This window comes from Natator depressus, chromosome 3, assembly GCF_965152275.1.
Source record: "Natator depressus isolate rNatDep1 chromosome 3, rNatDep2.hap1, whole genome shotgun sequence".
In the NCBI taxonomy this organism is placed as follows: domain Eukaryota; kingdom Metazoa; phylum Chordata; order Testudines; family Cheloniidae; genus Natator; species Natator depressus.
In genome coordinates this window covers 127156281-127183965 of record NC_134236.1, presented here as the reverse complement: position 1 = coordinate 127183965, position 27685 = coordinate 127156281, and the positions used below count along the sequence as shown (strand labels likewise).

General features: G+C 41.1%; 1 protein-coding gene across 16 annotated transcripts in view; it reads right to left on the bottom strand.

Moving 5' to 3' along the window:
• The window catches only part of AFDN (afadin, adherens junction formation factor), a 216592-nt gene extending 196573 nt beyond the window's left edge, over positions 1 to 20019 (bottom strand). For 10 of the 16 annotated variants that reach the window (XM_074948769.1, XM_074948783.1, XM_074948775.1 and 7 more), the window contains exon 1: positions 19873 to 20019. In XM_074948769.1, coding sequence (XP_074804870.1) covers positions 19873 to 19986 — 114 coding nt within the window. In that variant the 5' untranslated portion in view covers positions 19987 to 20019. The remainder of the gene's footprint in view (positions 1 to 19872) is intronic. The other 6 variants (XM_074948770.1, XM_074948772.1, XM_074948776.1 and 3 more) reach the window with 1 other exon arrangement.
• Between the last annotated feature and the right edge of the window lie 7666 nt (positions 20020 to 27685).

The following is a 27685-nucleotide window of genomic DNA, read 5'->3' as shown; positions in this document are numbered from 1 at the left end:
GGATTCTGTTATACCTTTCTCTGCTAGATTGAAGAACCTATTATCAAATATGTGTTCCCTATGTAGGCACTTTTGGACTGTAACCAAGTTACCTTTTAACCTTCTCTTTGTTGAGCTAAATAGATTGAGCTCCTGGAGTTTATCACAATAAGACATGTTTTCTAATCCTTTAATCGTTTTCAGGGCTCTTCTCTAAACCCTCTTCAACTTATCAACATTCTTCTTGAATTGTGGACACCATAATTGGACACAGTATTCCAGTAGCAGTCACACTAGTGCCAAATACAGGGGTAAAATAACCTCACTACTCCTATACAAGAATCCCATTTATGCATCCAAGGATCACATTAGCACCTTTGGCCACAGTGTCACACTGGAGCTCATGTTCAGCAGATTATCCACCATGATTCCCAAATCTTTTTCAAAGTTACTGCTTTCCAGGAAAGAATCCCTCCATCCTGAACTAAGGGACACATCCCAAAACATAAGGCCATTTTGGTTGTTGTCAAGATTTTTTTTTTTTTTAAGCAAATAAATTCTAAGTTAATAATTACTTGATGTACAATTCCATGAGGAAGAATGTATGGATCCTATCCACCTCTCTGCAGTGTCGTTTTTAATGAACAATTACAAATCAAAAACTGACCAGTCTCAGACTTAAGATATTTAACCCTTAAACAAATTTAAGAATTATCAAGATGTTCAATTGCTAAGTACAAGGATGAAAAGCAATAATTCATCTCCTTGTAAGAACTGTCCCCCTGAAATGCAAAGATGATAACCTGTCTTACATACAAGAGCATCATTTAATAAACATATTTAAGGATGCTAGGGTCACAGTTCTGTAATCTATACATTGAGCATGTTGTATAAAAGACCTAAATACTGCAAGAAATATTTACCTTTTCGGGAAATATTTCATTGAAATCAACAAACAAAAATGTAAAAAACATTAACACCTAAATCAAACTATAGCTTTTAATTTAACCAACTGCAAGCTACTGAAATAAGTTTATTACTTTGTCTAAGAAACATGGAGTGATAATTTTGTCCCTTAACAAAAATTAATATCTACTGTAATTGAAGACAGACATATTGGGAATCCTAGCAATGCAATTAAATATCTTTATCTTACCAATGTATTTGTACAGAATGCTTGACCTTAAGTTTATGCCTTCTCATCTTTAATATCACTAGTGTTTTAGAATGACCCGTATTTTTCACTCTGCAATCAATGTCTCTTGCATATTTAGTTCAATCCCCTCCTACTTTTAAAATTGAGATAGTCATTAGGCAATGTAAGGAAAGCAGGAGACTGGAATGTTATTTAGTATAGCCATATATAAACAAAAATGTAAGCTCAGTGTTTGAAAAATCCATTTGCCTACAACAAATAGAAAGCATTCCCTGGCAAACGCTATTGACCTCTGCAGAGTCTAAATTTGCCTACAGCTATTTTTTAAAGCAAATTATATTTCTCTCGCAGTGAGATTATGAAGCTATTTGGTGTTTGGAAGGTTAAATGTGAACCAATGCAGTGCAGTCTAAGTCAGGGGTTCTTAACCTTTTTCTTTCTCAGTCCCCCCTCTCCAACGCGCTATAAAAACTCCAGGCCCTAGTGCGGAAGTTCAGGGAGGTGCCAGGGCTTGTGCCCCGCGAGTGGTGGGACTTGGGGCTTCAGCTGCAGCGGCAGGGCTTCAGGGCACCAAGCTTCAGCTGCGGGGCACCAGGGCTCAGCGCTTTCTGCCGTGGACCCCAGCCAGTCTAATACGGGCCCGCAAAGCAGAGAAACCTAAAATCAGATCAGAGTCCCCCAGGCTGAGAACCACTGTTCTAAGTCACCAGGCAGACAGTTCCAATATCTTTGTTGCTGCTCATTGTTTTCCCACGCTGCAAAAAAGTAAATGTTGACAAGATTCTGGTCAGTTTTTACTGCTAATATTCAGAACCCTTGGGAGGCCACAACTCTGACAAGAATCACCTCAATGTGATTTATGCTACTTAAGAAAGCTATTAACACCAACAAAGGCAGGCAACAAAGCTATCCACTAAGGAATAAATTCAAAAAGGGAGGATGGGAGAAGCTTTAGAGCAGTGATACTCAGACTGAGGCTCGCAAGCGCTCTTTAATGTGTCTTTTATGGCTCTTTGCAGTACATGATATTAAAACACTGTGATTTAATTATTAACCAAAGTTATTAACCAATCAGGATGCTTTTACTACATTAACCAATTGTAGTTGATGAAATAATACTTGGTCAGTCTTTCTGCTGTGAGAATAATTTTATATATATAAAAAGAAAGAATGAATTCAAGCTAATCTAGCTCTTTTGGGTAATGTTGATCGCTGATTTGGCTCCTGAACCACTGAGGTCTGAGTATCACTGCTTTAGCGTGTCAGAGAGATACCACGTTACAGCAATCAAAGCTAAGAAAGGGCAGAAACTCTTTGCCCACTCGCATTGTGGTCCAAAAGCTCTGGGAGTAGGGGCAGAAGAGTGAAAATGCTCCTCCTTCCTTCTAGCAGCCAAAGGGCTTTGGTGGAGACACATATTTAATCAAAGACTAATATGAAACATGAAACTCCTGACGACACCCAGAGACAGCACCTTCATATAAACCCAAGAACCTTTGACAGCACCTGAGGGAGGGGACAGAGGGGCCTCATTTTTCATATCTTTGTAGGTTTAGACATTTAGCTGCCACATGTGTGGTAACATTTCTAAGGTCTACAGGAGGTGATGGTTGCAAACAGAGAGAATTATGGTGCAAGTTAGAAAAGAGAAATGTGTTATTGATAAAGATACTCTGGGGGAAGTAGGAGAGTAAATATGAGACTAAATACAGGGAAGTAAGGGGCAGAGGAAAAAAAGAGGAAAGAAACACAAAAGAATATCAAAACAGTTACAACATGATCTATTGGGGGTGGGCGGGGAGGGGAAGAGAAGCCAGGAAATGTAAAAAGATACAAGAGCAAGAGACCCATAGGGCTTATAAACTCTCCCCACTGTCCTATGGCACCATTCTGCACTGGGAAGAAAATGTAATCCCAAAACAGGAAAGGGGAGAGAGTAGGACTGGATTTGGGGACATTGCTGTGGGCACCATCGCAAGTCACCTTTCTGGGGCTGGGAAAGAATTGTTCCCTCACTGCCAAATCAGCCTGAGCATTGTGAGTTTTTGCCTTCCTCTCTCATCAGCCAAGGGACCCAGTGGGTAGGTTAGGTTGTAAAATCCATTTTGCCACAATTTGGCAGTGCCCAGTGCAGAGGGCTTGGCTCCCTGACAAACCAGAACAGGAAGTGGATTAGGAAAAGGCAACTCCCAAACAAAGTGGGGAGTGGAGCTGGGGTTTCTAACATCTGCTACAGCAAGGACATAACCCCCTCTTCCACAGCACAGTAATCCCTGAACATAGGGAGAGTAGTGGAGTCCCAACAACGACATGGAGATCTGGTGGACTGGATTACAAAGGAAGGATGACCTGCACTGGACATGTTATTGCTCCATAGTTCCCAGATGTGTTACTTAATGCAGGTGTGGCCCAATTAAAATCACATTCCTGCTGTCTTATCTTTTTTTTCCCCATGCAGTGTCCTGGACAAGTATTTCTTCAAACTGCAGCATGTGCGCATTTGTAGGATATAGCAATGCAGGCTGGGGAGCGCCAGCAACTATTTTTCACCCTGCCTAATTTTACACAAGGATATTTACCAACAGAACCAAACCAGTACAAATACACTGATACAACTTACATGTGGATACAACAATTCCAGTGTAAGGGTGTCCACATGGGGAGATATACCAGTATACAGTTTGCACAATCAAAGAGCTCATCAGGAAACGAGGAAGTGGCACATTTATTTAAATTAAGACAAACACTTAGTTTCCCCCCAAAACTGAGTTTTACCAAGTTTTTAAAACCTCACATTTTCATATTCAGACTGCTGCAGCACATTTTACTTCAGTACTTATTACAGTACTCATTACTTTTCTGTTTTAAATCTACATATTAATACTGTACTGCTTTTCACATCAATTAACCCACATTTAAATTATAAATACTTACTTCTGTAAATTACTTCCTAGTCAGTTATTTTAGCTTATACATTTTTTGTAAGATACTGTTTATTTTACCTACAATGTATATAAATAAACTACACTTATGACACGTCTACTGCTATCAAACTTTTGTTCTGCCACCCATCATCACGATATCTGAACACAACTCAGTCTCACCTTAAAAACCCAAGCTTGAAGAGTTTCATGTACATTTAACCTTTATTTATAACCTTAATTATGCTCTCATTCTAGGACTACATGTACCTTTGATTAGTTTCCACTGAGAAACCAGTTTTTCAGAATACAAATGTAGTACTTCATATGGAGAATACTGTTGAATTTGCTATCCTAAAAATTGCAATCATTTCACCAAAGAATTACCAATTAACAAGTAAGAGCTAGGATTCCCTCCAATGTTATATGCCAATAGGCAGGGCCATACTATGACAATATCAGATTGAATGGGTTACATCTCCAATAAAAACAGATTTTTTTCTAAATATGTAAAACTATCTATAGAAGAATCAATAATATGTTGTAATAGCAACACTAATACATTTCTAAATCTGTTTAAAAATGTTGTTTTGATGACTAGCAATCCTCTCTCTGGAGGCCACCTTTGGTCAAAGTCCTTTATATTCAGACTACAGACAGACAATAACCAGAACACAGAGGAACAAACCAGACTTCCTTTCTTATTGTGAATCCTGATGCGTTCTAGGAGACAAGAAATGAGAAGAAAAAACACTGCATTTTTCCTGTTAAAAAGCTAAAAGATAATGGCAGTTGCAACCTAAACTTCAACATCTTCAAAAAAAAACTTAATGGAGGTGTGTCAATTTCTCTACAAAAGGATGACTAGCTTTTCAGATGCTTCTTCCTGGCTCCAGTGAACCGATTACACCTACTAGTACTCCAAGCAAGAGCATAAGACTACTTTATTCCTATTATGTTTTTTTGTAGAATGCATGTGTGATGCTAACGGCCCCCCAACAACAGCTGGCAAACTTATCATGATATATACCCAAAATGTGGCAAGTAATATATAATTGGAAAGCTAATAACTCTCTGATCATTAGTATTCTTGCCTGATATATGTATGGTAAATGCACAAATGAGTTTAGAGATATGTGCTGAAAGTATGTTCTTAAAATGTATTTGGCAAGCAGTGCCTAAACCATACCTGCTCCAGACCAAAGAATGTCATTCCACCTGCTTGAATGTATCTCCAATGAAAATTAAGCAAGGTATGATCAAAGACAAAGAAAAGCATATTTACAAGCAAAGTAAATGAGCCATCAGGAGAGCAAGTGGGAAAAGATGACCACTTAATCTCAATGGGGGTTGGAGACGGCACCCCCGCAGGCAGCCTTCCGGCCTCTTGAAGCAGGATCAATTAACTTTGGGAGAACATAAGAAGAGAAAAAGCCATTTTGGCATCCCTCACCTAAACTGACAAAGAAACTGAGTTTTGCGAAGGGCCCTGGCCAGATAGTCTGGTCAGCCATGCTGGAAGAGAGACTTGGTGAGAAATATTTCTTTGAAAAAAAGAGAATCTAGTTTGTTAAATCTGGTTTTAATCTTAGAAGCATATTTTTACTTTTGTTTGTGTGTAACCCTTTCTGTCTTTACTCCTTATACTTGCTATCACTTTAACCTATGTCTTTTTGTTTAAATAAACTTGTTTTACTTTTACTATAAACCAACTCAGTGTTTTGATTACAACAGAGTGTTTGTCAACCCCAGTTAAGATAATCAGCTGCTGGGTACCATCTCTTTAAAGGGAGCAGGGAACTAAACTTCTTGAAGTGTTCTGTGAGAAGGCTGGACCCTACCGTGCAGGAAGTTTTTGGGAAATCTGGGACTGGGAGCATGTTGGGGTCACCCTGTGAGGAATAACCAAAACCAGGGTGAGGTTATTGTGCTGTAAGCATGCTGCTGGGGTCAGGGCTCTGAACCAAGGCTTCTAGCAAATACACGCAGGGCTACGGTAAGGTGGTGTTACTGCCTGCCCTGGTTTGGGCTGAACCCCAAAACGTCACGGCATGTCAATCCTTACCTGTCTGAAAATGACAGACTAGAGCAGTGGATCTCAAAGACGGTCCACCGCTTGTTCACGGAAAGCCCCTGGAGGGCCGGACCAGTTTGTTTACCTGTCACGTCCTCAGGTTCGGCAGATCGCAGCTCACCGCTCCAGGCCAATGGGGGCTGCAGGAAGGGCGGCCAGCAAGTCCCTTGGCCCATACCTCTTCCCGCCGCCCACATTGGCTTAAATTAAAATGCCAATTAAACACCACAATTTGACTAATTTTTCAGGTTATAAGTACGAAAAGTACTACTCCCAAGAAGAGACAGCCCTCCATACATATTTATCTTGCTACAGAATGCATTTCTCATGAAAAGTTATATCTTTTAAATATGGATAAAACAGAAGAGATGGAAGAATTAAAAAGTAAGTATAACCGGAATGTGAAAAAATCTTATTTACTACATTTCTGCCTTTCACATTTCTCTCATAGAATGCAGCACTAGGAAATATGTATAGTTCAGACACTTTTATTAACTGAACCAAGATTAATACGATGGGCTTGATATAATAGTTACTAATATATCAAGAAGTATCTCTTTCACCTGTGCTCTTTACTAAATTTGGCTTTTTACTAGATTAAATGTACATTCAAGTAGTTTATACCAAAAATGTTTGGAAAGATTTACGTTTTATATTGGAAAGATTATATTTTCTTCCATTTCAATGTGAATACTCCTAATTGAATATTCCACTCCAGGTCTGGACCTAAACAGCATTGCTGTAATGCTTGTGAACCACAAAGCAGAAGTGACTAGTCATTAAAATGTGCATTTTGAGTACATGCAAGTAAATAGACTATATGGCATTAAGAAAACAGATTTTTCAAAATTTTAATCTAAGTTATTGGTAAGAGTATAATTTTTAGATTGTGTCCTTTTGTACAAAATGTAGACTACAAGATCTCTGGGGCAGGAAATGTCTTCCTTCTCACTTTTTTGTACAGCTATTAGGACAACGGGGCCCTGCTCCTTTACCTGGACTCCCAGGCAATACCATAGTAAACGTAATAAAAAATAATAAGTCACCGTTTAAAAGTCTAAAAAACACCAATAAGATTACATTTAGCAGTATGAAAAGATCTCCGTGTGGACTTAAACACATAAGGCAGCTTGTCAGGCTAGCAAGGGGGCAGATGCATTAAAAATGCAGGTAGGGGGTCCATTACAATTAAGTAGTTAAACTCTGTCTAGCTTGCTAGGACAACCAAGGACAACTTATTTTGGCAACATATACTTGCCTAACCTACAAATGAATCATTTGCTACTTCATTTGTTTTACTATGAAGGTGCTCTCACCTTTGGGCAGATGTGTTTTCACCCATGCACTGAAAGACAGAACATAATCGGGGCAACATAACCAAAAAAAAAAATTCACCAAGAAATTCTAATGAAAGATCTGTCAGTAACTTACTACTTAACTCTGGTTACAAAATGTTAAACACAAAAGTAAAAATAACCAGACATATAAGTGAAGAAAACAACTTGGGTCCTAATCTTGCAAATATGTAGACCTTGTCTACATGGGGGAAAATGACCAAAATATCTATTGCAAAATAAACTATTCCTCAGCAGCTATTCCTGAATAGCTCCCCATAAAGGCACTCTATTCCAGAATAAGAGCAATTTTTATTCTGGAATAATTATTCTGCTTCCAATTAAAATCAAATCCTCTGGTTTTGAGCTTGCATGAAGAAGTAATAAAACAATTAGTACAGTAAATATTGTATTATTTGATAATAAAATTTTCAATTTTTGGAATTTTTTTTAGTTTTACTGCACCCTCAAATTTTCTATGTAAACAAGATGTTGATATTAACACCACATAACTGCATTTTATAAGTTGTCAGAAGAAATCATGAGGTTTTAATCTGCTGAGTAAGAGACATTTGATTTTTACCACCCAGGGATTCTGACATCAGAAAAATGGAATACATATTTGCTTTCCCTTTATTTTTGGGGCAAATAAACATGAAAATTTGTGAAGCCTGAACTAATATTTCCCCATCTCAATCTTTTCTGACAGCAACCAGCTACTCAACTACCACTCCTGCCCCAAACATCCAGCACTGTATCCAACAATGGGGTCCTGATCCATGACTGGGGCTCCTAGGCACTACAATAAAATAAATAATTAACAATAATAATTTTACATAAACACTATCTGGGTGATTTTGTTAAAATGTATGACACTGAAATGATTAATGCTGACAGTTAAATGGAAATTAGGCTTCAGAGTGAACACTAAATTAGGCAGATAATACAGCTCACAGCTATTGTTCCCAGCTTTCTGTAGATTCAGAAGAAAAAACTGTATCACATGACATTACTAAGGCACATTCTAAACAGAAGGGCTAGACATTTACATTTTTTTAAATGAAAGCTTTGATTCTGCAAACAGCAGAATCTGTGGCAGCAGAATCACAGAAGCCTATGTATAATGGACTAGAACATAGACAAACGTCATTCTTGAAGGAAAAGCATCTGGTTGCTAATCAATAGCAAATGAGCTCTCCGAGCCATCCCAAATATATGCATTTTAGTACATTTAACACTTCATCTTGAGAATAAAACAAACTGACAACAATCCAGTCCTAATATACTGGACCGCACTAAGAAGCAGCTAGACTATTTGGCAAGAACTAAGTAGCCATGAGTAGTAATCTCTGCTCCAGAAAGGTTCATGACTCGAACAGATGTCTACATGAGAAGAGTATATAATGTCCTTAATCACACAGTAACATGCTCTCATCAAGCTTCTCTTTTTTTCTTTTCTTTTCTTTTCTTTTTTTATGAACAACATTCACCCAAAAATAAAAACAAGTCAAGACATTAATTGTTTAAAACTTCTAAGAGAAACTCTGGGAACATTTTGACATTACTTTCCTGACACAGCATATTTCCAGTTATCCTACATAAAATGGTATATGTTGAGGCTTTTAAGTCCTCAGCCTTAGGCTAAACACTTTTGTTACACAGTTTGGTCCTTTACAGACAGGTATGCTGAAGGTTGTAGTTTCCAGAGAAAACATGTGACGACAGAAAGGCCTCTTGGGAAAGAGGATAATAAAAGCTCTCTCTTCTGGTCCATATAGACAGAACTGGGGAAAGCCGTAGCTTGTTTGGTAGGGCTTCTCCAGTGAGATGACGACAAAAGTCTGGGTAGGACCTGAGGTGTGGCTCTGGGTAGGACCTGGCTGAGAAGGAACAAGGGTAAGAAACTGGGCTAAATATGCTCTGAGGAAGAGCTGGGCAGAAGGCCTAAGCAGCAGTCAAGCAAGCATGCCAGGCAAAAAAGTAGTCTGGGAGGTGTGGAGGGGAGAAGTGAAATAGGACCATAAGGTTGGCACAATTAGCTTCTTCACGGTTGTGGGCCCCCAGGTTGGAGTCCCTTGTAGAGGAAGGGCCCGGGTGCCTCTATGGCACCACAGTGCCACTAGAGGCAGCATTAGGAGACTCCCTCCACAAAGGGGCAAAGGAGTATCGACCTCCTAATGCAAGGGAAAAGGAGAAGGAAAAGGTCACAGACTGACAAGAGGGCTGGGGCCCAAAAATAGTAAAAGACTTTTTGGAAAAAAGCCTTTGCTTTGGGATTTTAATTTAACCTGGAAGAGGGAGGGATTTTAATTTAACTAGGGGGGCAGACTACCATACCAGTGAAGAAAAACTAAGGTCTGGCTGCAACTCAATGACTGAGGTTACAGTAAGCAACTCTGTTAAATCATATGGTGAAGACATTCTCCTACTGAGAGAATATATGTTGTCTCCTCGATGCTGAATAAATCATCTTCAAGAATTGCGTAAGGCAACATACAGTCTCATTAAAAAAATAAAATAAAACCAACCAGCCACAAATACATCTCTGTTCCCATCCCAGAGTTTCCAATCTAACTATAACAATGAAGTTCCAAAAGAGTAGACAAGGAGAGAGCAGACAACAAGATTACACAGTTCCTGAAAGTGTATGCATAGCATTTTTTTTTAAAACATTAAATAAGAGTCTTAGTCAATTCGTTTCTTGCTGGCATTGTGGCAAATATGGGGTTTAAGGTGGGATTTAAACAATTAAAGAATGACTGCAGTTCAGGAAGGTAATTCCTGACCTAGGGAGCAGCACAGGGAAAGATACAAACAGCTGCAAGAATCAAAACAAATGGTATATTGACACAGCAATGGCTAGAATATAGCTATGGGTAGAGGAGATTAGGCAATAAGAGACTAGGTCAGGTAAGTAAAATACAGTAGAACCTCAGAGTTATGAACATCTTGGGAATGGATGTTGTTCGTAACTCTGAACGAAACATTATGATTGTTCTTTCAAAAGTTTACAACTACTTAATACAGCTTGAAAACTTGCAGAGAAAAAACACTGCTGTTTGCCTGTTTCTTTTAAATTAAAACGGCTTAGAGTTTCCTTACCTTGTCAAATCTTTATTTTTAACTTTCACTTTTTTTTTTTTAAATAGTTTACATTTAACACAGTACTGTACTTGCTTTTTTCCCCCCCCCGTCTCTAGTGCTGCCTGATTGCGTACTTCTGGTTCCAAATGAGATGTGTGGTTTATCAGTCAGTTCATAACTCTGGCGTTTATAACTCTGAGGTTCTACTGTGATGGCAAGTATTTTGCTGGCTTCCAATGGGAAAACAAGAAGCTTGGATTTAATGCAGTGGAGCAGAAAGAGCCAGCAACATGATTCAGAGAGGATAACAGGGGTGTGGTAACATGGACAAATAAGTTGACTGTAGCACTACCACAAGATTATATTTTAAAAGACAAATTACCTAAGGAGGCAGAGTTAAGGTTGAACACACAGCCTTACCTCTGCATTTCTTGACTTTGGGGTATTTGATTTTTCAACCTTAAATTTTGCGTTAGTGTTTGTTTGCCTGGAATCATCCATATTTTGGGCACAGAACTATGACTACTGCATATCTGAGGAGTGGGTGACACTACATGTTGAAAAGCAGGAGTGACACTGATAGTCATAACAGTTTCATATTTGCCATTATGAGCAGAAGCAGTGAAATTTCACTCTCCAGCTACTTGGGAATTCTTGAACCTTTTTATGTCTTGCAATCTCTTCTTGTCTTCACTTAATGTGGTTAAGCATCCTTTTAACACTTTATATAGCTGACTATCAGCAATATCTTTAACCTTTTTAATGCAAAATGGATATTGAGGAAAAAGTGGTATCTGCGTGACCATATCAACGACGGAGCAACAATTTCAACAGTAGAAGTCAACAGACTATTAATTCATTTACAAGCTAACAGTAAAATCTCTCATATTTCCTGTATTTTTAGCTCACTGAAATGAACTTTACGTAACTGTATTATGCATAAAAACTCTGCCATATATTAGGCACAAGTATATTTTGCTTAAAAATATTTCAAGAGACTTCCATTGAAGTTTAAAATACCTCTGGTTTTTTTTGAAAACTTAACTGCCCTCCTACATACCTGAAATCTAACTTCACTGACAGCATGGCATATCATTAAATTACTACTTCATCCTTGTGGCTTCCTACTCCACCTTCAGCAACGTAACACACTTGCCAATCTGGAATTTATTTCTCACACACCTCTCTGGGTTTTGTGAGTCACCACCTTACTTCCCCTAGTTAATAAAGCATCTGTTCAAATAAAAAACATTCTGACACAACGTTAAATGCAACAGTGTTTTCCTTCACAGACATATACTCGCTGTTTACACTACTAAAATTAAAACAAGCCAAGATGAAATCATAGAATATCAGGGTTGGAAGGGACCTCAGGAGATCATCTAGTCCAACCACCTGCAGGACCAACCCCCAATTTTTGCCCCAGATCCCTAAATGGCCCCCTCAAGGATTGAACTCACAACCCTGGGTTTAGCAGGGCAATGCTCAATCCACTGAACTATCCCTCCCATTAGAACAGAAGCCACCCTCTCCATCTAGCACACGGACTAGCCAGCATGGTCAGTCTATTCAATTCTTAAAATTATTTTAAGTTTCAGATGATCTTCATAACCCATGTGGATGGGCATATTTCTTTTTGATTAGGAGGGACATAAAAATTGTTATTCTGGTATCTTTGCATTACTGGGGCACCATTATATATAAATTTAAAAGTGTATTCCATTTCCTTTATTTTGTTAAACCTGCTTTAAATAGAAGACATCAAGAAGTCTCACGTTTTATTGTCAGAAAAAGCACATTTGCCTAAACATAACACCCTAATATTTCAAAAGGACTCATTTTTCCCAACTGAGTCAGCAGCACTTTAATCAATTACAAATTCACCTGTCAGGAGGGAATTCTTTAAAAAAGTATTCGTCTGAACTTTACAGAATTAGTTAGCCACTAACCCAAGTAGTAATTTACATAAGAAATATTCAGAGAACAACATAGTGCATCTTCCAACAACAAAAAACCTTCAGGCCACTGCTATGTTGTCTTTGCTATGCTTTATATAGCGGTCAAGAACTTACACTTATTATGATTCTCAAGGCAGCTTACAATAATGTTAGGTTTGCAAAGACTGCACATTCACTTTACTCAGTTAAGGAGAAGCTTTTGTAAGTAAAGCATCCCTTAATGTAATCAAGCAGATTTTCATCACCTGCTTTTCCATAAATTAGCTTTTCCATAAATTAGCTTTCATGGAAAATTGTGAATCAATGGTGAGCCAAATGAGTAATTCCATAGTACACGCTTAAATGTAACTGAACTATAAATCATTAAACAATAACTTTAAAAGGTATCACCGCTTTTATCTTTTGTAAAAAACGATAAAAGGTGTCAGACTGAAATCACTGTAAAGTCTTCTATTCACTAAAAGAATAGGTACAGCATAGGTAACTGCATGTCAAGATTTTCCACTTCACCAAAAACAGAATGAACATGGAAAATGAATTCTCTTCGCAGGGAATCCCTGAAGATTGGGTTTTAGACAAATTGGCAATCTTAAAGTAAACACAGCCTTAAGCTTTTTCAGACCCATAATTTCTAGCTAGTGAAGCTCCTTACGTGGTAGAAGGGGTGAAAGCTGTAGTGTACACAAAGCACAAACAAGGTACAAGTGTTTTTGACACCATGTTTTCTCACCTTGTTCTGCACAGGGCTGGACGACAGTGTTAAAAATGCACAATTCTTGCCTATACTTCAGCTTCCAGATCAGTGCTACCATTAATGGAGCTGCATGCATTGGGAATTATGCATTTGAAAAATTTTAAGCGTTCTAAAGGCCTATCAACTCATGTTCATATAAGCTCTATCAGACATCCCACAAATGACAATGACTTTTAACCTCTATCAGTCACCCAGGATCAGATCTGAATCCATCACTTAAAGGTGAAAAATTACATCTCATTTCCAACCCCATCCCATCTAATCAACATCTCACCATTTTTCCTAAACATATATACACACACACAAATATATAGCTCTATACACACACACACAATTTAAAAGCCAGTTCTGTCAATTTAGAGATGTACTGCCAAGACCAAGTTTCTGTTTGCACTTACACGGTCTCCGAATGAGCAAAAAAAATCAAGTAAACAACAAATCCCCTCAATGTTGAGATCTGAACCAGTCAGAGTTAGCCTAACATATGCTGCTGTTGAACCTACAAAGGCAGATTTGATATCTGCGGGCAAAAGTCTCTAATATTTGACTTAAATGAAACTAGACAATTTTTTCAGAAGTCTGCTTTTTAAAACAATAATTATTAAATATGAAATGACCATCTATTTGACTTCAGAAGCTAGATTTAACATAAAACAAATACAAGATTAACCGAAGTTGTGCATAAGCTTAGAGATACACATGAAAATTACAATATATGTTAATGAAGAAAATGTCATTAGATTAAAATATTTTTTCTAGAAATTCTAAATAAAATAAATTTTGGTTCATGACCGCCATCCTACTCAGCAGCCCTCAGGCAAGCTTAAAACTGCTCTAAAACGTTTCTCCAAAAATAAATCTAACTCAATATGTAACTTAGCTATGTAGGATAAGAAAGTTGAATTATCAATATTATGAAAACCACAATCCTTTTAGCCTTTTTCACTTTGACTTGAGAGTAAGATGCGTAGTAAAGTTAAAGGTGTATTATCATCAAGACAATAACAATGTCTAGTTTTTACACGCACAACTTTTCATCGGCAGATCTCAATGCGCTTTACAAAAAAGGAGGTACGCTATACAGCTGAGCGAATAACTGATTTTTCAGTTTGCTGGCAGTTCTGGGGGAAAAAAAAAAAAAAAAAAAAGGTTCACGTCAAGCTGAACCAAAACTGAAAATTCAAAGTGTCATTGAATCAAAAAAGCTAAGAAAAAATTCATTTTGGTTAAATGAAATATTTCTTTTGACCCTGGCTAGATTGACTAAATAGCCAGAGGAGGACAATGACGAGATGGTGGAAGTGACGCCTCTCTTAGCCCAGTGGTTACAGCACTCACCCAGGATGTGAGAGACGCAGTCCAGTTCCCCCCTCTGGCTGATGTGAAGGAGGAATTTGAATTAGGGTCTCCCACCTCTCAGTGGAGTGCCCTAACCACTGGGTAGGGCCCTACCAAATTCACGGTCCATTTTGGTCAATTTCACTGTCATAGCATTATAAAAATTGTAAATTTCATGATTTCAGCTATTTAAATCTGAAATTTCACAGTATTGTAATTTTAGGAGTCCTGACCCAAAAAGGAGTGGGGGGCGGGGGGTTTGCAAGGTTATTGTAGAGGAGGTTGCGGTACTGCTACCCTTATTTCTGTGCTGCTGCTGCTGCTGGTGGCGGCGCTGCCTTCAGAGCTGAGCAGCTGGAGAGTGGTGGCTGCCGGCTGGGAGCCCAGCTCTGAAGACAGCAGTGCAGAAGTAAGGGTGGCACAGTATGGTATTGCCACCCTTAATTCTGCACTGCTGCTGGAGGGGTGCTGCCTTCAGAGCTGGGCATCCAGCCAACAGCCATCACTCTCCAGTTGCCCAGCTCTGAAGGCAGCGCAGAAGTATGGGTGGCATTACTGTGACCCTCAACTCCCTTTTGGGTCAGGACCCCCAACTTGAGAAATGCTGGTCTCCCCTCTGAAATATGTATAGTATAGGGTTAAAGCACACAAAAGACCAGATTTCATGGTCCATAATGCATTTTTCATGGTCGTGAATTTGGTAGGGCCCTAACTATGGGATATGCTAGGAAGGTCTCAATTTTTCCTGATGAAGCGGTTCCTCTTCATATAAATAGTAAGCCATTGACCAGGGGGATCTGAACTTGAGACTCCTACCTCCCAAGTGAGTGCCCTAACCACTCGACCATGGAGTCGTTTTAATTCTCTCTTTGGTCCAATGAACATGTTTCCCTTCAAAAACTTAACAGCATGTTGTAAACAAAGTAAATATTTTCACTGCAAAAACTTAGCAGGGAAAAATTCTTATAGCAAACTGAATTTAAGTAATGGCAACCCCCACCTACACACAGTTAAAAAAAAAATTCGCTACTGAATAATATTATCTGGTTTATGGCACCCAAAGTACCAAATCAAGCTCAAAGCACCACTGTTCTGGGTGATATCCAAGCACTTAATGTGGCACGTTGCAAAAAGCTCAAATTCTAAACAGATAAGACAGAAACCCAGCAACAGACTAACAAATAAGCAAAATTTTAAGAGTACAAGAATTTGTTACTTCTATTTTCTTTTTGGAGGGGAGTTGATTTGTTTTGGACTCTTGATTTTTTGTTGATTTCCTCAAACCACAATAAACACACATTACTTGGTTCAGATATCCCAACCAACTTGCTGTGCCTTAGATGACCTAGCATTCTTTAAAATATTGTTGAATAGTAAACTATATATTTAAAAACAATTTTTATTAGTTCTAGTTTAATACAAATTCAAGCAAGTCTCTCAATACTTCATAAACCACAGCAAAGCAAAATTTCTTAGAACTATGAAATTACAGAATTCCACTATTTCCATCGATCTTGACAACATAAGAATTCAATTCATGCTAGTTGCTCTGATATTAAATTAAGTCATAACCCACAGTATTTTATATTCATTTGTAACCTTCTTGGATCAGGAACCTAATCTTATTTGATACCTGTGTCACATACTGTACATCTTGGGCACTAATAAGTAACATGGACTACTAAAAGATTTCTGAAATACACGTTGTTAAAAAAAAATGTAAATACCTACAACGCTATTAGGTGTAAATGTTACCTTCTTTCAATAAGTCCACACAGTATTTCTGTGAAAACATTTGTATTTAAAGAGGCTTGTTCACAGTGTAACAAAATATAAACCCCTAACTGTGCACTATTCACTTTACTTGGCAAAAAATCTTGAAAGTTATGAAGTATTTTGACTGTATTTCACATAGTGAAAGTTCATCTATAGAACTTGAAGCCCTTTAGCAAAACGTCACTTTAAAAAATCCACACAGCATGTATATGAAACAGAAGCCAAGAGAAGCTAAATAATTTTCTCAGATCAAACAGCAAGCCAGGGAGAACTGGGAATAGAACCCAAATTCCATGCTCTACCCAATGGATCACACTGTCCAAAACCCTGTGGATAACTTGTTTTATTTTTACAGTTAGGATTTTCAAAGAAGCCAAAAGGGAGTGAAAACTTGCAATGGAATTTGGACATCTAATCCCCTTAGGACTGATCCACACAAACGTGCACTGAAATAACATACATTCCAAAATAAGAGTGTCCACATAGACTTGCACTGAAACACCACCAGGTGTGAACTAAAACTGATTATTTCTCATCCATGCAGGAGCTTGTACTATCTTCAGGCTCATTTGAAAATCCCAGCCTACATGTCTGTAAAACACAGTCAAATAAATGGGACTACTCACAGTAGTAAAATTAAGCATGTACATTTGCAGAATCTGGGCCTAAACTGCAAATCTGTTTGTCCAAGGTGAGTAAAATATAATTTCTCATTACAATCATGATAAAGGGCAATCAAGTAGCTTATGTGCAAGGACTGGTAAATCTCAATGGTAAATGTGGAAAGCCAACCTAAAGAAACGATTTTTTCAAGCTGGTGTCACTAGCACAACAACACTGCACAAACATAATTTGCCCTAAATGGGAAGAAAGAGATGAGATAGGAAACACTGGGGGAGATAACAGGGAATAGGTAAAAATTCAACTACTGATATTTTGTGTCAACCTATAGGTTACTCCTGGGGGAATTCCATGCCAAAAAATTAAAAATTCTACATCCAAAAGATCTGCATATCTTATTTGTCAAAACAACAATATAATCTCCCCAGTTTCAATTATTTTGGTAATTTGTTTCAAAATATTTGTCAGCATGTATGTATGTAACAATTCACACAACAACAACAAAAAAGATTGCCCCAGCAGTAGAGAGTTAAAGAAACCCCTATGACAACCCAGTTTTTGTTATGCTTTTGTTGGACACCTCAGTCTGGGTGTGTCACGTGTGCCAGCTAGGCACACTTTGGGGGAAAACTCTACCCCTTGCACCTTTTAGTCGATTCTCCTTTTTTCACCCTGCCCTTGGAAGAGTAACCATATTTCAAGCTCTGCTGGGGGTACTGCGGGGAAGGGGGGGGCTGTGTGGGGCCCCTCCAGGCCAGTCTCCTGCTCCCCCTTCCCCCAGAGCCCTGCCAGAGGCTCCACTCCACGCAGCTTCATTACTGTCCCACCAGGCAGACGCGACCCATACCTGCTGATAGTGGGGGGGCCCACAATTTAAAGGTTCGGCCGCCTACGGAGCAGCTCAAGTCATGCCCCCCCACGCTTACCCTCAGTTTCCCCTCCCAGAAAGTAGCAGCCCTTCCCTGCAGCTCCCAGCTATTGCTCCTGCCTCTCTCCGTGGGCACCACTTGCCAGCCCCAGCACCGCACCACGTCACCAAGCGGGACCGGCAAACTCAGGAACTGCAACCTGTCTGGGCTCCTATGCAGGCACACTGCGAGCTGGGGAGCCGGGCTCTGCCAGGTCGACCATCCCCTAGTGGAGACCAGCAGCTCCACAGCGCCAGTTGTCTGGGAAAAAAATGAAATTCTGTGCAGAACGTTAATTCTGCACAAATTCTGCATTGCGCGGTGCGCAGAATTCTCCCAGGAGTAAACAGTCCCACACTGGAAGAGTACTTTGCTCCCAAACAAGCTATGAAAACTGCATTAGTAGTAGCCCCTACATTTTTAATTAAGTGCCTACCAGATATCAATGTGTTTTGTAATACTTAGTGAATAAAAAACAAGGAGTTGGGATTATGATAAACGCAGCAAGATACCTCAAATTACATAGAACCCTCATCTTGGTGATAAGTTCACAGCAGTGCATAGAACAGACCACGTCCAATTAAATATATTACTTTTTTCAAGCTCTAATAATTTAAAGATATTAGATTACTTTTAGCTTTTTCATGGTTCCCCACCTCTGTATTAGTCTGTACTTGGAACTCAAAATGGGACTGCAATTTAAAGGCAGCAAGATTCTTTCTGGGACCTTTGTTAATAAACAACCCCAAACAGGCCCCGGCCAAAAGCTAGTGTTAATTTCCTTCTTTTCCCTGGGAACATGCACATGATCAGTCTCCACCCTATGAGCAGGGACCTCACTGTCAGACAAATAGGACTATAACCTATCTACCCAAACCCTCCCCCACACTCTTTCAAACCAGACACACAACACTGACCAGCTGAAGTGAACATGACAAGAGATAGCAGTGGGGTGTGGCTTGAATGTTACTTTTTAAAAAACAACCCCAGCTTCATTCCAGTCATTAAAAAAACGCCCATTTCATTAGGAAGAAATCACCCACTGTGTTTTTCCGGTACAACATGTGAACTCTTAGGACTAGGAATCTGCCTGATATTTACTTTAAACTGAACGTTGGCAACCTCAAAGTTTTCAAACACATTGAGCCAAAAAGGCTCAGTCATCACGCCCTTTGAAAGCTACACAGGAGATTTCACCAACAGCTCACCGTGAGCTGTGAAGTAAAGGAAGCTGCGTTTTAAAGGGGGCATTTTCCGCACAAAGCGAAACATTTAAAAGACCCCCAGCGTTTCCCTCGCCGGCCGCTGCCTTCCCATCTCTAAGCGTTACAAACCAGCCCTCCTGTTTGCATCACCCTGAAGCCCCTGGCAGCACCTCTCCCAGAGGGTCCCTCCCTGTCCCCACTTAGCCTGGGGGGCGGGGGGGGTTCCTGTGATCTTTCCCATCTCTTCTCGATCGCAAACCTGCCCCTCACCCGACACTCTGGGGGCATTTTGAGAGCCAAAAATCACTCCCGCCTCGTGCCCCCGGGGCACCAGCCCCACCTCGGCCAGGGGAAGAGTCACCTTCGGGCAGGGGGAGGGGAGGGTCGATGTTCATTTCCCCGCTCCCCTCCTGCCCAACCCCAGCGCTACCGACAGCGCCCCGCGGCTCTGGGCAGAGCCGGGGCTGGCGGCTCCGCGTCCCCCGCCCGCCAGTCTCGGGGCGGGGCCGGGGTATCGGGGAGGGGCGCGCCAGGCTGACCCGGTGGCTGCGGGGGGCGGGGCGGGCGCGGCCTGTGCCGGGCGCGGCGACTCACCTCGCGGGGGGGGGGAGGGGTCCCAGCGGCCGGGCCATGGGGTCCGGTCTCGGCGGAGGGGGCTGGGCCGGGCGCAGGTGCGGGGCGTGGAGGGGGCCGCGGTGGGGCCGGGCCGCCCCTGGCGGGGGGCAGGTGGCGGAGGCAGGTGGCCGGGGGGGGGGGGGTCTCACCTCGGTGGGGGGGCTGATCTCGAACAGGTCCAGCCGGTTCGCGTTCCAGTGGTTGATGATATCGGCGAGTTTGCGCCGCTCCTCCTCCCGGCTGCCGCCGCCGCCGCCCGACATCCTCCGCCGCTGCCGCCGGGGCGCTCGGTGCCGGGGCCTCTCCGCCGGGCCGGGCCGGGCTGGGGGGGTCTCCTGGTCGGGGGCGGGCGCTCCTCGCTATTTGATTGTTTTTATCCCAGTCCCCGGGCGCGCCCGGCGCTTTCCCTCCGTCTCGGTGATAGCGCGGGGAGGGGGGGGGACCCGGGGCGGCGCCTCCTGCTCGGCAGCGTCTTCCCGGAGCCGAGCGCAGCCGCTTCCCCTGCCCCGGTGTCTCCCTCACACAGAGACACACACACCGTCCCGTGCGCGCCGCCGCCGCCTCTGCGCGCACTCTCCTCCCACGCCGCTCACCTCCCCGCGCCCGGCTGCGCCGCCCCGCGCCTGGCGACTGCGGCGGGAGCGCGCCTCGGCTGGTTCGGCCCCAGGGCAGCCGGCGCGCGGGGCCGGGGGGGGCTGGAGCGATGCGCTCTCCCGGGCCGGGATCCCGCGCCGCTGGTGCGCGCCGGCCGGGGTAGGGGGCGCTCCTGATAATAGGGGCCCGCTCCTGGTGCAGGACCCGAACGACAGGGGCGGAGCAGGGATCCGCCCCCCCCCGCTCCCAACAGTTCTCAGGGCAGGATCGGGGCCCTGTGTCTAACTCCCAGCAATAAAGGGCGGCCCCACCGCAACCTTTTCCCTGAGCCGATCACTGAGAGGATTGGTTGCACAGACTGGTTGTATCCTTATCAGAAGCAATAACAGTTTTGCTCTTTGTATTTCCTGGCTCTGTTGGCAATCTCACGCTTTGAACAAACAAAAAACCCAGCAATTGGAGCACATGGCTGGGAAAAAAGGTGGAGATTCCTGGGCTCTCTTTGATGCTCTGCCACTAGCTCCCCATGTGGCCCCGAGCATGTCACTTCACCTCTCCATCAATCCACCTTTCTCCCCTCTAAATTGAGGAGAATGATACTTTGCTGGCCGGTGTGGCAATGTTTAATAACATTTCTCCAGCCTTGATAGCCTGGCATGAAAGCAGCTGTATAAGAGCAAAGTGTTGATATAAATTTTCGCAGCCTGCAAGAAATCTGAGATGACATTAAAGTGTCAGGTTTTTATTTTTTTTTAAAATATATATATTTTTTTTTTGCAAAATCTGTTGGATATATGTGTTCAATAGGTACTTGTGTTAGATTTCAAAATCCAGCAAGTTTTCTTTCATGGTGAAGTTACAAGGCTTTAACCAGTCGCAATCCATACTATACTGTGTTCGTAGTACTGCAACATTTGTATTTATTTTGCATTGGAAAATGTAAACAAAACCAAACCCTACCTTGAATGTCCACTCTTGGCCCTATTATCAAAACATTTTTTCGGTTTTGTTCAATATCTGAAATAACAAAATAATATCGTGTCTGTTGTGATAGAGCTGTGAAATGTACTTGGCAGAGTATTTTAAGTCCCTCCTTAGCTTAGCAGTTCAGATTAATTGTTTTTGTTGATGAGGTTTTCATTGGCTGGGCTATTTTAAAATGGAGATTCTAGTACTCAGAAGCCTTGTCCACATAGAGAATTATATAATTGTGATTTTAATGAGTGGGGGATGGTACCAATGTAAGTACAAGCAATGGTGGGTAGTCTATGGTACCACTGGTTTTACAGATGCAGGTCATTTACAGTTTTGCCCTACCTCTATACTTGTGCTGTGTCACACCTTTGAAGTTGCACAGCCCTGTGGGAACTTGTGCCCAGGACAGTGCCCTGAAGCAATGACTTCTGGGAGATTTTAGAAGGCTTTCTGAAAGCTCTAATGAACTATAAAAGAAGAAATTAAGCTCCAGTCCACTATGAAATTCTCATAAATCTGCTAATACCAGCAACCATTCTCAGTCCTTTAGCAAAATGGAAAATTTAGCTCTCAGCAAGAAAAGCTTCTTTAAAAAAAAAAAGGCAGCCCGGCTGTACCAGATAACAGAGGATGTTCTGGCAGTGCCTGCAGAGAGCTAGAGACCATATAAACTTCATGCTATAGTAGTTGTGCACCCACCACTGCCTGAGCAGACAGCTGTATGCTTTGCTTGCAAATTACATTTGCTGAGTGGAGTGTTGCTTTTGTGTCTGCACCCCTTCCACAGACTCATGAAACCAAGTTGTTCTCAAGACCTGCAATGAGTAATAGTGGCTGTTTAACTTCAGGATTAGGAAGGAGGCTGTTCTGTGCCTGGTGCAAATTGATCCCAATATTGCTGTGCCAGACCATAAGGATAATATTAATAATAAATGGAATTATTTAACAGAGTTTCAGAGCAATTATCAAAAGTCATCTTCCTTTAGGCATCACCTAATGTTATTTGGGACTATTAACAAAACAATTTTCTGGAATCTTTCTGTTTTGAGATTTATTTTTTCCTTTATCACTTATATTGTGCCATAAATGGACATGATGCTTCATACAAAAATGAGACGACCAGGTCCCTGCTGGAAGGGAATACAGCTTATTGCCCAGTTCTGCTAAAATTCCTCCCACAAAATAGCTCCACTTAAGTCAATGGGACAATTGGATTTGACTCTAAATTAGACAAATCATCAAACAGCTGATGACAAAGAATGGCACAAGGCTGGCAGAAACAACAGAAGAAAAGGGAAAAGGAAAACTGCTCTAAGGAGAGTATTTTTTTTACAAGATGTAAAATTGCTTTTTCCAGTTTTGTTTTCCCTTACATGAACAACGTAATGCTTGATTTACTTTACAAAAATAACCATAGACGATTAGGTAATTAAACTATCATAAAAAGCCATTGTTGTGATTATTTATACAGTGCCCAATGTGTGACAGGCACTTTACTGAACAAATAAGACACATGCCCTTCCCTATGGAGCTTACAATCTAATTTTAGTCCTGACAAGACTGAGCACAATAAAACAGAAGGTGGGGGTTGAGGGAAAGACTAGGAATGATGATGGTTAAATAGTAAAGTATGTGGTTATGGTTCTGTTATATTAGACTATTGTCTTCTTTCTCCCTCAAATTTGTTTGTAGGACTCACAGAAGAAATAAGTCTTGTGGCGTGATTTGAACGAAGAGAGGACGGGCAACCTGGCACATTGGGGTGGAGTGGTCATTTTACACAAAGAAGCAGCATGGAAGAAAGATATGGTGCAGGTCTCAAGGCTGGGGTAGCAAAAGGGTTCCTAGGGGGATATATAAAAACCATGAGGTTTAAGATGTAGACCAGGGCAGACTTATGAAGGGTCCTGAAGGTGGTGAGCCCAAGATATTTAAACTTAATACGGTGGATAATGGAGATATTTGAGGGGGGAGTGCCATGGTCTGATTTTAGCAGCTGCATTTCAGATCAATTGGCAGGGAATTATTGTGCATATTAGGGAGGCCATGGTGGAAATGGTTTCAGAAGCAAGATGGAAGATTACCAGGGTGTAGAGAAGTGTCTCAGCTGTTGAGAGGGAAAGAAAGGATCAGATTTTTGAAATACTGAAGGGGGAAAAGTAGCAAGACTTGGTAACAGTCCTGATGTGCAGTAAGGAGGGAGAAGTTAAAGATTACCCTTAGGCTGAGTGAGTAAGAAAATATTTGTGTTAGCCTCAATAATGGAGAAGAGCAAAGGCAGAGGGGCTTGGGGAGAAAAAATAAGCAGCTCAGTTTTGGCAGCATACATGGAGCTAATGCCATTAAATATGCAGGGTTGAACATAAATGCAGTTACAGTAGTCTGTACAGGGGACAGAGTAAAGCAGATCTTAAGAGACCTTCCCTGTTTGGTGATCACAATCATATGAGGGAAAGGGAGATTGCAACAGGCACCACCTTGAGAGTGTACAGATAGTAGGCTAACTAGTGGTTTAAAGAGAGCTGCCTACTGGCCAAGATCTCAGAAATCAGCTCCAGCTGGACAGTCTTCCTCCTGTGTGGGTGGAGTAACTGCATCTCTGCTCCTGCCCCTTGCTGCTCACTCACTGCTACTTCCAAGTTTTTGGGGGCCAGTTAAGGACTGGGTGAGAGTAAGGCACTGTTTGGAGGGCTGCCCTCTTTTTGAGATTCTGGCTGCTACTCACCAGCTGCCATAGTGCCAGTGGTCAGAATTCAGTATATACATTTAAGAAATGTACCTAGCACAGAACCTCAGACACTAGTGCCATACCATATCAATCAATACACTGTTGGAGGTTATGAAGAAATTCAGGGTGAAACTATGACTTAACCCTACTTGAAGCCACCCACTTTTGTGTTTATGCTGTAATTTATATAATGAAATGCAACTCCTTCATTAAAGCAACATAAATATTGCAAACTTAGGGCATCAAGCAACAGGTTTGTGTGGGGTTTTTAATTATATTTTCTTATTTTAAAATGGTTTACTCTACCCTGTTGCTTTGTGAAAGACCCATATAAATAACAGAGGAAATTAGGTGACTATATGAAGAGGGAAAAGAGAAACAGACTCTATACACAGTACCGTCCAACACCCAATGTAAACAAACTGGGGAAGAAACCCACCAGAAATATGTAACCTCTAATCTCTGTGTTATGTTAGGTGCTACTTGTAACAACAGTAGGTAAAAATATTTAGACAGAGATTTTATTTTTAAATTGACAGTGACACATCAGTCAATAAGGTCAAATTAAATTATTAGTTGCAGCAATGTATGATTGTTCCAGGTTGCCCTACTTCCTGTCAGCTCTTGAATTACTTGACTAAAATATAACACTGTTTAAAGCACGCACTGTATCTAACATGCCGTTACTAAAATACTAAAAGCATTTTATATTCCTCACACAGTGATTACATGTGAAGTTCTAAAGAGCCACAGCTTTTGAGTTCTTTGTGCAAGAAGAAATCTTACATATCTTTTTAATGGAGAAAAAATGTGTGTGTGTGTGTGTGCCAGGTTGGGGGGTGCGGAATATGGGCAGGAAGCAGGGGTGTTCCTTCAACAGCTAACCCGAAAGTGACTAAAGGGATTTTTTTCAAAAATAACTTACCACTGGCCTAAGAATGGGGACGAGACTTGAACTCCTTACTCCAGCAAAATACCCAGGGAAGTCAATGATACTTTTGCTCAACTAAGGCCTGCAGGATCAGGTCCTGAGCATAGTTTTAGCTTCAAAAGCGAATGTTTCAGAAAGTTATTATATGTGAAATCATGGCTGTAAACTGGTGGAGTGAATTAGCTGGTTCAGCAAGAAAAGAACTGTCCTTCAATTTGGCAAATTTTCCTTAATAATCCCTTAATAATTCTTGAGGTCTTAGAATGTTTTGGTTATAAGAGTAACAAAGGGTTGTTTTCATACCTAGAAAAGAACAAGGACAACAAACTCCAGGGAAACCCCACCCATGTAACAACTTGGTGTCAAGTCTTACCTTCTTAAAGACTTCCCCAACCTTCTGACAAAGTATGTAGCTTTTCTTTTAGCATATCCTAATACAATTTCTCACAGAACATGACTGGGGTTTCAGGCCAACAGTTTTACCTGACCACATGGCCTACATCTATGTAAGAGCTAAGCAGAGAATTCCTAGCTTGCCACTTCAATTACAGAAGACTCTCTCCCCCTTCAGCTCTCTCCACTCACTCCCCCTTGGCTCCACTGTATCAAACACAAACTTTAAAGAAACATCACAGTTTAGTCCCATCCTAGTGATTATCTCTGAAATGCTTTTGACTGGTTGCCCCCTGACTCTGCATTGTTAATTATCCCAGCCTTTAATACAAGTTAGTCCAGTTTTATCTTCAAACATCTTCACATTTCTTCCCATGCCATGCCTTAATCATGGTAGGAGCTCTTTGTAAAAATCCACAAAGCTACTATATTGTCATCCTCCAAACTCATCTCTGTCAGGATGCATACAAACCACTTGACAAAAGGCTAGGTAGCTGGTGTTCCATGACAATGGCTTATTATGCTAATCATGAGCATTCCACTGTTACCTTGTCTTTCCACAACCCGCACACACACTGTCTGTTGTTGTGTCTCAACATACACTCAGATTGCATACTCTTTGGGGCAGGGACCATCTTTTCATTATATGTGTGTGCTACACCGAGCAAAATGGAGCTCAAATGACTGATTTGGCCTGTTAGGCATTGCCACATACAAATAAATAATAACAATAATTAATAATGCTTTCTGGTAATCAGGTGCGGCCACCAGATCCTGTTATAATGATAGTCACTTATATCATTAACTATAGTATTCTCTACTGTAAATGTTACAATATATGCCACAACATCCATTAGAAAAATCAAAATATCTCCTGGAAGTACATGAAAGCTTACACCAGGGCTCCTAGATCTTTTTGTTAATAGCCATCACAGTCTGTCATGTACAATATATAGATTCATAGGTAATTTTTAAAATGGGTAGTATTGTACTTACTTGATATCTCTGAAGGATACATTATGTACTCTACTCTACCAGCGCCTTCAAAATCATCAACACCTATCATGTAAACATGCATTTACACATTTTTTAAATGTATCATTTGACTTAGATGCTGGTGCAGTTCACGTTGTAAAAATGTATGTAGTCACTTAAAAAATTACACACACATACAGAGTTAGGATCTGATCCAGTTCAAACAATCCGCAGTCTTCAAAGCTACACAAGCCATAGGAGGCTGTTCAGCCTGGTTCTGCAGCAGGCTGAGCTATTCAGAGGAAAGGCCAAGCTGTTGTGAAAGTCAAAAATAAAAACCACTGCTTTCTAGACAAAAGCTGTGGAGTTATCCAGGCCTCTGGGTGAAGGATTTCCTGAACTACACTCCTCCCAGTTCTCAGGACAGGAAGGCCAATACTTTCAAACTTGGGCCCAGGTCCTCAAAGATATTTGAGTGCCTAATTCACATTGTTTTCCATGGGAGTTAGGTGCTGAAATACCTCTCAGAGTCTGAGCCATAAATCCATATTTAGGTACCTGTGCTAATAGCCTGCTTTTCAGAGGTGCTGGAACACCTGCAGTTCTTCAAGTCACCTTTGAATCTTCAATATGGATTTAGATGTCTTACTATAGACCCCTGAATTTGAAAAATTTGGCCTATGTCTCCAAGCAGCTCAAAGCCCTGGGAGTTCAGTGCATAGCACTGTGGAAACTCTCCACTCCATGACTGTATGGTTTATAGAGAGACAAGATAGGTGAGGTAATATCTTTTATCGGACCAACTTCTGTTGATGAGAGAGACAAACTTTCGAGCTCACACAGAACCTTTCTCCAGACCTGAAGAAGAGCTCATCTCTCTCTCACCACAGAAGTTTGTCCAATAAAAGATATTACCTCACCCATCTTGTCTCTCTGATATTCTGAAAACAACACTGCTACAACAACACTGCATACGATGTATGGCTTATGGCAGATGGACAAAGATTGTTTATTTTTTAAAAAGAAAAGGAGTACTTCTGGCACCTTAGAGACTAACCAATTTATTTGAGCATGAGCTTTCGTGAGCTACAGCTCACTTCATCGGATTTTTTAAAATTACTGGGATCTAGAGCCACCCTCTTGAAATCAATAGCCAGGAAGTGCTGGGAGATTTCTGTCCTTGACTCCCAGAGAGGATTGCATTCTCCACACAAAATCTGGAGAGTGCTGAGGGCTGCAATACCCTTTGTTGTTTTAAAATCCCAGATGCACTTAGCCTGTGTGGTTCACTTCCCATTCCTTGGCTGATCACCGGAATAGATCTTTCACCTAGGGAGAGCACAGTACCTTCAGGTTGCAGCCCCTT